The following is an 11,390-nucleotide window of genomic DNA, read 5'->3' as shown; positions in this document are numbered from 1 at the left end:
CGCCAATACAGATACAAGTGGCAGAAAAATATGGCTCCTACAAGGATCTCGCTAAAGATCAGGCGCAAGGAAAGCAACACCAAGAGGCCGATCATCAGCAATCCTATTGTCACAAAGTTGGATCTTCTAGATATTCCCTCGAGCTGGTTGGAGCCGAGGACTTTACCCGATCGCCAACATGAAACGCCGCCTAATACACTCACTACATTCATGCCATCCACAGAATACCTTCCTTGCCACACACTGGCTTTACACAAGATTCAACCGTCGCATCAAGCACCTGATCACATTCAGATGCAGATGAACCAGCATAATGACGAACGTGAGCGAGCAAAGAACTTGATCAATGGTATTGTGGGCACTAGCTGTGGGTGGATTACACCCCCATCCATTCAGCAGAGGCGCAATGCAGAGTGCATAGTCGAAGCGGGTAAAGCTGCGAATAAGAGTTGGGAAGACTTTACAGAATCAGTGTCCCATAGCAGCAACCACCTGGTCAGAGCTAAGAAAAGCCAGAGCTCGATGTTGTCATCAACGTCGTCTTCAAACGCTGACGATTGTGTCAATACCTGTTGTCTGCCTCTACCAAAACAGAGCCGAGAACGAACACAAAGCACGTGCCAGTCAGGTCCTCGATGCCCACGAAGAAGCGACTTCTCTACACGTCGAGCTTTTGACAAAGCATACATCAAGTACAGCAAGCGGTACTTTGAGCGGCAGCAGCACGCTCCAATACCGACGGTTTCCAACAGTTGTGAGCATGATCTGGATCCTCTTCCCACGTTTAAGACTGACGAAGCACGACAGGGCGCAAAACACCTGCAAATGCTATGCATGCAAGCTGAAGAGCGATATGCTCAGGAGCAGGCCAAATCCCGCTTCCTTCCCATACAGCATCAGGACAACCCTCTCGAATCTCGAGACGATGACCTCGAAGATGCTTACTGGGACTACTCCCTCCCTCTTCCCGCTGGCCTGTCACGCATGGCCATACAACGCCGCGCTGGTGATCAAGAACACTCAGTCATCAAGATCTTCCTTGACAATCTTGCACAAACCTATCAGAACTCACTTTCTTCACCTCTCGACATGATCCCATCTATCGAGAGCAGAATAGCTACTGACAAAGTGGGCTTGAACAATAACATCCCGCCTTTCACGACGCAGTTCTTTGCTGATCTACATGAAGCTGAGGAGGGCTTGAGCAGGAGGGTGCGAGCTTCTAGCGATTGGGGTGAGGGTCTCGATGGTGGTGGTGGTGGGGATACTGAAAGTCTGCAGCAAACGCCTACGCGATTCATGTTCGATGAACGAGACGAAGATTGCTGCTGAGGTGCTACGTATGAGCGATCGTTGCGACGAAAGTGATTGATGGCGTGATTGTTTGGAATAACATGGGTAGTTGTCAACTTTGTATAAGAGAACTGGTCTCATTTGCAATAGTACACCTTGTGGTGGTAAATATAGATACATAGAAATCAAGCCAAATCTTGTGATGCGATACTCCTAAAAGTTCTGTTTATTGTTTACATTCAGTCCACGAAGAGCCGTAGACAACGAAGTCAAAGAGCCAGGACGAATACGTAGAGCTTCGAGATAGTTATTGGGCAGGTATTGGTTGTACTAGTAGTCTTTTATAGAGCAAGGTAAAGAAAGGTACAGCAGGGTAGAGTAAGGTAGAATCAAGTAGAGCAAGGCATAGTGAAACCCAATGCTGTATTTAGAGCAGAATCCTGCAAGTCTGCAACTAACTATAAATAACAGAAGATGATCTGATCATAGATTTAGGGCTTCCATAGGCATACGTATAGGTTCTTGTTCTTGCTTGTTGTGAAGGTCTATAGAAGAGGTCAATTATCTCGAAGTTAATGCTGGACCCAAGGAGTCGTTGCATATTTCGTGCTCGAAGATAGCACCACTACGCCGATGACTGAGTGTGAAAGATCCAACCCCGCGGAGGACACCCGAACAGCAGAGTAAACAACCTTCTTCTATGGCGAGAGTTCTCAAGAAACATAACCCAGGATCCGATCCAAGATCCATGCACCAGCAATATCCTCTCCAGGACTACCCATCATCTTCTCCACTCTGTTCCCGCTGATCCTTCCTAGCCAATTTCCTCGATCATGTGGTGCTTCACCGTCACTGTTCCTCCTTCTTCTTGGTCTCTTGTCGGCCACGGTCATACCCCTGGTCCATTGTCCCTGTGTCTCGACTCTGATGTCTTCCGGGCTCTTCTCGCTGGTCGTCCATTTCGGATCGTCCTCGGTAAGAAGGTACCAGACACACAATGGGTCGTGCAAGGCAAGGCTTGGGTCGTCGTCATGACCATGGTGTAAGGCTGCCATCTTGTTCAGCATAGGCGTGAGGAAAGCGTTCATCCATTGAGCTAGAGGGCTGCCTCGCTTCGCTAGGTCTTGCGACTTTCGCTCAAATTGTGAGCGGGTGACGACGTGCTGTTCTGTAATATCTAGAGACATGAGGATGAGTTTGAGTTGCTTAGAGAGTTTAGGTGGGTAAGCTGGGAGGTCTTTGCCTGCAAAGTTCTCCGACATGAGTGGCATGGTACTGCTTGGGACTTGGCTAGTGAGAGCATATACACGAGCAGCAGCGTGTGGATCGGCCCAGACATTGAATTCTGCATTTGGCGTTACATTTCCCAGAGCATCGATCGCGCCGCCCATGCTGATGACTTCTTTGCATCGTAGGAAAGTCTCAGGGTCTTCGGCAGCTGCTAGGGCAAGGTTGGTAAGAGGTCCGATCGAAATGATACTGATCGTGTCGGCTTCGCTGTCCCTCAGGACTTTCAGGATCTCCTTGTGTGCTGGTTCAAGGGATGGAGTAAAGTTGCTGAACAGCTCCTCCTTCGTCTCTTTCTCCACATCCTGATCGATGTCTTTTGCCTTTTTTGTTAGATCATCATCTGGCGGTGGCTTCTCGAACAACGACTCCCAACTTTCGTGTGGGTTGAACTCTGGATGTGTTTCTGTACTTCCGCCCACACCGTCTGCGCCGTGAAAGTAGTCTGCGTTATCAGTTCCGCCATGCAGTGGCTCATTGGCACCTATCGCAACTAGCGGCTTGTATGCAGTGACACCTTCGAACCCAGCAGATAAGCCCTGAGACTTTCGCCATTTGATCTCTCTATCGAGTATGTGGAAGATAGCAACGACATTGCGAAGACATGCACGGACGTCGACGTTGCCTTCCACGCAAGATATCAGGACAACCTCGAGCTCCGAAGCTGGTGCAGCAAGAGCTAGCAGTAGGGCAATAACATCGTCGTTACCTGGGTCCGTGTCGATGATGACCCGACGCTTTGGCGCCATGTTTCCGGCTAGCGTAGTCGTCGACTTGCCTGGAGGAGGTCTGGTCCTCTACTCGTGATGGTTGAAGCGACTTCGGATGTCCTTAGCTAGGATCGTGTGATTATCGTAGGATGACGCGCTATAATCAGGACGGCAACGACTAAAACATATACCTGGCAGTTCTAACACTTCACCTATCAATGCTTTTGTCTATCACACTCTCCTCAGCCGTGTCGAAGTCGCGTCAATTAGGCAAACATGGAAGTTGGAACCGGCGTAATGCGGCGGTAGGGTCAAAAAAGCCGATGACGGAGGAGGATGCGAGGGACCTTCTTGCTGTCCTATGATCGTCTGAACGAGGCAGGAGCGACCAAATAATGAGATTGCACCTCTACGAAGCAAGGAAGGAACGATGTGAGGGTGTGACTCAAATTCCTAGCAAGTACCTTTTTCAGTGCCCGGATGTGACATAGACGACCGGAGGAGAACAATATATCTGTTGCGACACCGCTACTGTTCGCGTCGACATCATTCGTACCAATTTGTTGACGACAGGCATAGGCTGAAAGCTATCAATCGAGCGCCTTCTAGTTGGAGTTGTTGCGTCTAATGTAAGCGGTTCCTGCGTCTTCTATGGTCTAGGCGATGTACTACATTACTCGATTCTGCAGGCGTAGAGAGTGGTCACAATCTGATTGGTTCCGACGCTGCAAGTCGCTCCCAGCCGTCGCACAGCATGTCAAGCATCCAAGATACGCTTGGCTCTTTGGGAAACGTGGCGGACGACCACACCGAAATCCAGTAATGAATACTTCCTTGGAGGCTCCAGTTCGATGGCTTCATTCGCGGACATGACTGCTTGGGACATTTCGAAATTGGCACTCCTACATAAAAAGCATGCCACTTTGTCGTTGACAAGGAGCTCGGCAAGTGCTCCAAAGATTGAGTTCAACTGATCAGTCTTCGAGGTATGATTGCCAAGCCCTCATGTGGCTCATTGTAGTTTGATTTTCTGTCACAATTCGTGTGTATAGTAAAAGTTGATTCTCATGTCCTCATCCAAATCGTAGGCTGGAAATCATACATATTCAATACGATCTTGTTCTGACGACGTAGACCTCTAGTAAACTTTTTTCTTTTCGTCCACGCTGATTTGACCTGGACCCATATTGACCAGCAGCAACAATCCGCCGACGATGGATAGAATCTGGAAGAAGTCGTATTTGGCGAAATCTTTGTGTGGATGATGAGGGTGCAGCTGTTTAGAATTAGTATCCTGGGGACACCATCATGTCAAGCAATTGTTACTCACCGTCCAGAAGTTGTTGACCAAAATGTTGAAAACACTCAACAGAACAACCAACAGGACCGCACTCAACTTCGCCTTGAAGCCAACCACGACCATGACACAAGCAACGAGGCCAAAAAGACTGACCACGACTCTACCCAGACCCCACTCGCCCGCGAAAACAAATCCGATGAATAGGAAGATCAGCAGAATTCGTCCAGCCAACTGGATATACATCTTCTTGTCCTTCTCATCTATGCTTGGTAGTCCTGCAAACGCTCTGCTCTTCTTGACGGCAGAATCGCCGAGCACCATCAGGAGGCCACCCATGACTGACAGATTTCGCAGGAAGAAGTTTAGGTCAAAGATGAGGCCATATCCGAGAGCCTGAATTACGACGACTGCGAGCAGGCCAACCACGGCATATTCTGAGTAACGGCGCATAATTACCAGTACTGAACATGTTGACATGGTTATCACGTTGAAAATCAGGAAGGTATGGGTTACGCCCCAGGGTACTGGAGATATCGTCAGTGAATCCAATGCACTCTCAGCTGATACATGGCTTACTGTGCCTGAAATCCTTGAGATAGAGTAGCTGGTCGTTCCATTGTGTAATAATTCGAAGTGCATCTTCAATGAACGTTACCACAATAAGGAAGCGTCCTATCGCTGGGAGATATCTGTTCTCTGTCAGGATTTCCCTTCGCTTCAGACGCAGAGCTCACTCACGGTCTTAGTGGCTCTCCAATTGTGTTCAAGAAATCCTCAATCTTGCTCGTCTGCTGTCTGATCTGATCAAGGGGACTAGGGTCGTTCGTCGCATTGTCACTTCTTGAGCCCCCAAATTGATTGTTCATGCCCAGGTTGTACCCTGCAGTACCTCTGATTTGAGTCATATTCGTTGTATAGTGTAGTGTGTAAGATCGTGCGCGGAGGAAGGGTCGGACGTGAGGGCTGGGTTTGGGTTGTTACTGGCCGAAGCAGATGCTGTTCAGTGCGACATTCAGAGGGGGTGGTAGGTGATCAATGTCGCAGCCAGAAACAGGAATAACAAGAAGACGTAATTCCAACAGAGAACGATTTGGCGAAGAAATTGTGGTTGTTTAAGGACACGGTTTTGGCTGTTCGGAGTGGTACACCACACAGATCCTCACTTCAGAAATATCTTGAATTCATTGGTTGTGCGCGCTCTATCCGCGCAGCTGTCGACCCACTAAATTGACCTGCATTCAGGCTGCATGGGACATGCACAACCCCTATTTTCTGAGCTTAGGAGAAACTGTGCATTGTCTGGAATGCTCACGCTGAGGTCATGCGGAATTAGGATAATTGGCACATCAACAGCCTTTCTTACTGCTCGCTGTGAGCCACCTAAAATTCTTGGGTTCTATGAAGGTAATACAGTACAGTCTAATGGTACAGTTGACCTTGGACTGTCAAGCTTGAACAACGAAACTAACAGTACAGTACACGGCTTCCTTCGCTGTGTCATACCTGCAGGGTGAGGAACGGATAGCTCGCCTGGAAGATGGTCCTGCCTGCCTTAAGCCCAGGAAACTCCAAACCTGCCATGCCTGCCATCATGCCTTTGTAGTTGGCTTGCGAAACTTCCTTGACTGATCCGAGAAATGGTAATCAAGCTTGCCATTCGTCCTCCCTGAGACCACCAACATCGACAACCTCCATTGTCGCGAAACGGTTTACGCTCTCCTTAGGCTTCACTGCACCGTTGGACTTGGTGGCGTTCAGCTGCTTGGTGGGAGCGATCGAGGCAGCTCTTGAGCTGGGAGGACTGGTATCACTGCTCGCTTCTACCTCTTTTCTCCCCTTCTTCTTCGATTTCTTGGTCGAGACAGCCTCCCAGGCATCCTCCTGCTCCTGCTCTCGGATACGCTGCAATTGCTCTTCTTCAGACAGAGAGGATTGCTCGGTGAAAGCACCGTTCTCGCGCCCAGAAGCTGCCAATGCATTTGTGGTTTGCTCACCAACTTCCGACTTGATAGCATTAACGTTTGCGCTGCTAGTCGAGCCATTGACGATGTTCTCCATGGGCTGAGTTTGCACAGATGCTCTGGTCTCAGTCGTAGGCTCGAATGTATCGAGAAGCTGAGCCCCTGTCGCTTGGGTTGGCTCGTTTGTGCCAGTAGATGTTCGGTTTTGCCATATGTTTCGTGCTGCTGTTGCGGCGAAATTGTTGGCTTTGGTCTGATTGGAGGTGCCCTCGGCCATTCGAGCACGTTGCATTTGCTCCCTCTTCAACTTATCTCCCATGGCATTGGCTTCAGCTTGTAGTCGCTTCGTCTCTTCTTTTCGAGCCTCTCGCTGACGCTGTTTCTTTGTGAGGGCCGGCTCCTCCTTCTTCGTCTGTGGTTTCGGCTTCTTGGCTTCACTCGAAACGTTAGTTAATCGAAGGGTCGCTGGGCCAGCTGCAACTGGCTCAAGCATGTCTGAGACGTCCTTTCCGGAACTCGCCTTTGGTCGAGATGACTCAACAGAAGCCCAGCCATCGTTTTTGTCTTGGCTAGTGGATGGTGGTCCCTCAACGTTGCTGACTCGATCGTGCGCAGGGGCTGCCTGTAGCGATGCTGCCGATCGTGTAGGTGCAGCATTCTTTTGCTGCGGCTTGGCCTGCAGGTTGGTGCCGGCTTGTGCTTGGGCTAGCTGTCGAGCAAAATCTTTGTCGTCCAGATCATGTTCTGTGTCTCGAGGTAGCTCTTTCTTGGTCCCATCGACTGCGACCGCAGTAACCGTATTGCCTACCGGACCCACTATCTTCCTCTTCTTACTGGTCCTCGAATCTTCTGAGCTCTTCTCGGTCATATTGCTATTCGCACTGCCTGCATTCCTATCACTTGTCGCCTTCTTCAACTTCTGCTTCTTACTCGTTGTCTTTTCTGCAGCGACAGGCTCAGTAACTGCGACTGGTGCGACTGGCAAGAGCTTTTGAATGAGGTCGGGTCGGTATACGTACGTGCCAGCACCGATAGCGACTGCAAGCATACCGTACGAGACGATCGTAAAGTACTGCATGATGGATTGCCGATTCCCAGCCAAGATGTGCAGGGACAGTGGTTGTTCTCCCTTGCAACGTCGAATCCAGCAAGCTGCAGTCCCCTAGATAGAGCCGAAGAATAGCTCAATTCTACTGGTGCTCGACAGGTTCCGGGTAGCAGAGAAGTAGGGCAAGAGTGGTCGTCCGGACTGGAGGCTTCTGCAGATGCAGGTCCTAGATTCTCCTATCAAGGAACTGCAAAGCTCTGGAGTATTTAGGAACAATTGTGAAATAGGAGTGACGTCGGACAATAGAAGCAAATCCAGCGTGTCTCGTGCTTCGTCTCAGAATGGTATTCGATCTGTGAATCAAGTGGAATCTTGCAGGAGTAAAAGGCAGGGATCAGTTACAACGCCCCGGTGGTGATACCCCAGCACGCTCCAGCTATGTCCGTTTCGTTCAGGCGAACGTGTCACCAGGGTACACCACGCGGACCCTATCAACGCATTGACCTTGACGGAAAAGGCGGCACGTGAAGTGTTGTGGCAAACGTGATGAAGTGAATGTAATATTCACTGCGAACAACGGACGTCTTCAAGCTGTTTATTTACATTGTGATTTGTTGGGGTTGGCAAGCATTGCATACGTAGCACGCTAGGCACTGCCTTCCCACGTCTTGGGTGCCACAACGGTCGATCTACACTCTAATTTCGACCATTTCGATCCTGATCTAATAGATATCCCCTAGGATCACGCCAAGAACCTGGGCAGTCAAGTTACAAGTTTGCCCAGCAAGCCAGGTCTGTGATAGATTAGCCATGATTATGGTCGCTGGTCAATGATAAAACTAGGAACTGAACTTGTACTACAATTGAGGGGTCGAGGGTTGTGAGACAATTCGACTGCTGCTACAAGGAAAGCTCAGACTGGTATCGCCGTGAAGACATTGGGGAGCCTTCAACCCATATCAGGGGGTTCGACTAGCACTTTTAATAAGTACTAGGAACACTCAACCTTTGCAGGGGGGCTCAACCCAATGTCAATGAGGCAGACAACAGGAGCAGCTCGACCTTTACAACCGCTCCAGGGAAGCTCGTTAGACTGATAGCCTACTAGTTATCAGGAGCACTCGTAAACCTGCAGTGTATTCCATCTCATCTTTCCTCAATCTTCCTCAGTTCTAAACCGCCGTCTTTTGCTCCCTCTATCAATATGTGTGTGCTTCCCAACTAAAGCATGTATGATGCTCTCTGTCTCCAAAGGTGTGGCAGCTGTGGTCTTTGGATGTGAGTCCAGCCGTGCATCCACTCGTGGTCATCTGAATCTGAAGCTGGGTCCTGCTCCTCTTCCGAACTGGCGGACTGTGATCCAATGCTAGGCATGCGTTGAGCCACGGGAGGTGACCTCCCAATAATACACAATGGTTCCCTCTGGATGTCCTTGACAGGATCAGGCCGTACTCTTCCCATCATCACATTTGCAGATGCCGGAGGCAGTAACATCCACCTGGCCTCATCTCGTGAGAAGGGCAACTGGGACACGACTGGTGGATGCATCTCATTGATGGCTGGATGCTTGCCTCGTTGCCATCTTTTGGCCTCCATCTCGGCTGAGTCTTGTGTGTCAGCCTGTCTAAGCTTGAGCTGTGCGTCTTCGCCATACGATACAACACGTTCCCTCATACTGCCCCACATCTCTTTCACTTTCTCGTTTAGTCCAGATAGAATCTCGTCATCCCTTTCATATCGTATCCAGTTCCACCGATCTGAATGCAAAGCCGATCGCATCGCGCCTTTTAGCCCATCTACAGCGCTTGAGAGTCGTCTTTCCATCGACGGTCTAGGTGCTTTGATCTCGCGCTCCTCCGAAAGTTCTGATTCAAAGGAAGCTCTCCTGACGCCTGTAGTGTCAGTACCTCGAGATGGAGGAACAAACAAGTCGCGGGATGCATCAGGTGAGACACTCGGCCTGCTATCGACTGCTGTGGAGAAGAACTCGGAAAACGTGTCGAGACTGCCGTCCGCTCCCCCATATCCCAAAGTTGTTGTGTACGGCTGCAGAAGTCCTGCAGATCTTTCTGACTCAGTCGCAAGTAGCTGACCATGTGTAGTGTCTTTAGCGATGTAAATATCAGGTGGCCTTTGGAGCGAGACGACTGTGGTTGAAGCATCAGTTGAGGCCGTCCAGTCGCTTTTGACAGGAGAGGCTGTCGAGCTAACAGTTTCGTTACGAGGTCGCGTTGTCGTAGCGTCTCTGTTAATGTCATCCTTCAGCTGACGAACATACTTGTAATAGAGCGGATCACGCTTCCAGCCTTTGGGTGGACCAGGACCTCTCACAATCTCTTGCGCCCACTCCTCGTTCGTCTGAAAAGGCGCCGGCTGTCTAACTACTCCAGGCTGTGTATAGACAATGTTGTCGTCTCTATCTTTCCGTGCTTTCTCTGCCTCTCGCCGCCTTTTCTTTTTGTGTTTGTACTCAGCCCATGGTGTGCAAGATGCATAATAGAATATAGCAGATTGTGTGCCTCTCCAGAACCAGCTCTCTGCAAGGAAAACCATGCTCGCAACACGGCCAGGTTAGTGTACTCCAAAATCCAAGCTCTATGACTGAAGACCAATTCTAGCAATTCGCGATGTCAATTGTCCTGATTCAGGCTCGCTCGTATCTCTATTATGCTAGTTTGAAAAGGTAGGAATCGTGCTTCGAGGAAGGTTCAGCGTTGTCACAGCGCCTCACGAGTACAGCGAGTAATGTCGGTGCTGTAGACTCGCTGGACGGTCGAGTGTACAGCTTTTGCGTCGAGCCATACTCTCCGCCAGTACACAGTCTGCCTGCGTACTTGAGCCGACGCTTCCGACGAGCAAAAATGTCCAAGGTCGACAGCGTGCAATATGCAAGAATTGAAGCGGAAAGCTGTGAAAGGAAGCACAATGGAATCGAAGCAGAAGTTGGCGTGTCGGGAAAATAGAAGCGATGAGGGGCACGATGACATGCTACTTCGGGCGGGCACGGCACTCATTAGTGCCGTGTCGTTGGTTCTCCTGCCCATCCGTACATACTTCTAAGCCTCTAACCGTATACTGTAACATGTTCATTATCTACCACTACATATCCTGTGTCATTGGTCGAAAATGCAATATCTCGCGGCTGGGCTGTGGTCACCGCGACCCACATGTCAATCAGCCTGACCATGGACATCGCCCTGGGATGCCTTCGCGTCTCGAATGTGGGCAGGCCTATCCTCTACTGTTTATCCACTTATCAGTGATCACAGAGGGTGCAACGTTCGACGGTGATGTGGCTCGTCAAAGCGACTTAATTCGCATTCTCGAATTAACGACAGCCGTTACCTCACTGACTGACCTATACGTGGGAATGATCACTCGAATTCACGTACTTGCCTCCCCGTTATTCGACACTCCTGGCGTTCTTACAAACACTGAACAGCGGGCACATGTTGATTGGCTCCTACCGGAAGTAGTGATCGCACTTCGAGTATTCCTTCAAGGGACGACGACTCGGATTACGATTGTTCGATCGAGCTTGCTGCCAACCAGTTCTCTATGGTACTCCTAGCTGCGGCGGGCTGACGACGTCTCAAAGGGTTTTGAGAAAGGAGAGACGACGTCGAGATTGTGCTTTTTACGGTCCACGAACACGTCGCCTTTCTAATACTGAGTGTGAAGCATACTAGCACGGCCAAATGCGTCATCAGAGAGCTGACCACTCTATAAGTTGTATTGGACTTACCGATGTCATCTAGCCACGGCCATATCTACCATAACTTCACGGCCTG

The 11,390-nt window shown here is 49.9% G+C and overlaps 5 protein-coding genes across 5 annotated transcripts; 1 reads left to right on the top strand and 4 right to left on the bottom strand.

The window, feature by feature from the left end:
• Window positions 1-30: 30 nt before the first annotated feature.
• LTR64_008279 (uncharacterized protein) lies at window positions 31-1,332 on the top strand (the record flags this gene model as incomplete). Its single annotated transcript, XM_064902594.1, has 1 exon — window positions 31-1,332. The coding sequence occupies one exon, from the start codon at window positions 31-33 to the stop codon at window positions 1,330-1,332; it is 1,302 nt and encodes a 433-aa protein (XP_064751070.1).
• A 674-nt stretch (window positions 1,333-2,006) lies between these two features.
• On the bottom strand, window positions 2,007-3,329 carry LTR64_008278 (uncharacterized protein; the record flags this gene model as incomplete). Its single annotated transcript, XM_064902593.1, has 1 exon — window positions 2,007-3,329. The coding sequence occupies one exon, from the start codon at window positions 3,327-3,329 to the stop codon at window positions 2,007-2,009; it is 1,323 nt and encodes a 440-aa protein (XP_064751069.1).
• A 1,099-nt stretch (window positions 3,330-4,428) lies between these two features.
• On the bottom strand, window positions 4,429-5,495 carry ERV29 (ER-derived vesicles protein erv29; the record flags this gene model as incomplete). The annotated part of the gene is made up of 4 exons (XM_064902592.1): window positions 4,429-4,566; window positions 4,621-5,024; window positions 5,167-5,279; window positions 5,329-5,495. 4 exons carry the CDS (start codon window positions 5,493-5,495, stop codon window positions 4,429-4,431), a joined length of 822 nt encoding a protein of 273 aa, XP_064751068.1.
• A 739-nt stretch (window positions 5,496-6,234) lies between these two features.
• Window positions 6,235-7,629, bottom strand: LTR64_008276 (uncharacterized protein; the record flags this gene model as incomplete). The annotated part of the gene is given in 2 exon segments (XM_064902591.1): window positions 6,235-7,589; window positions 7,602-7,629. 2 exon segments carry the CDS (start codon window positions 7,627-7,629, stop codon window positions 6,235-6,237), a joined length of 1,383 nt encoding a protein of 460 aa, XP_064751067.1.
• A 1,191-nt stretch (window positions 7,630-8,820) lies between these two features.
• Window positions 8,821-10,152, bottom strand: LTR64_008275 (uncharacterized protein; the record flags this gene model as incomplete). The annotated part of the gene is made up of 2 exons (XM_064902590.1): window positions 8,821-9,656; window positions 9,693-10,152. The coding sequence occupies 2 exons, from the start codon at window positions 10,150-10,152 to the stop codon at window positions 8,821-8,823; spliced, it is 1,296 nt and encodes a 431-aa protein (XP_064751066.1).
• Window positions 10,153-11,390: the final 1,238 nt, after the last annotated feature.

Source organism: Lithohypha guttulata (assembly GCF_036872675.1).
Source record: "Lithohypha guttulata strain CCFEE 5908 chromosome Unknown scaffold_8, whole genome shotgun sequence".
Taxonomy (NCBI): domain Eukaryota; kingdom Fungi; phylum Ascomycota; class Eurotiomycetes; order Chaetothyriales; family Trichomeriaceae; genus Lithohypha; species Lithohypha guttulata.
This window is presented reverse-complemented; position numbering and strand designations above follow the sequence as displayed.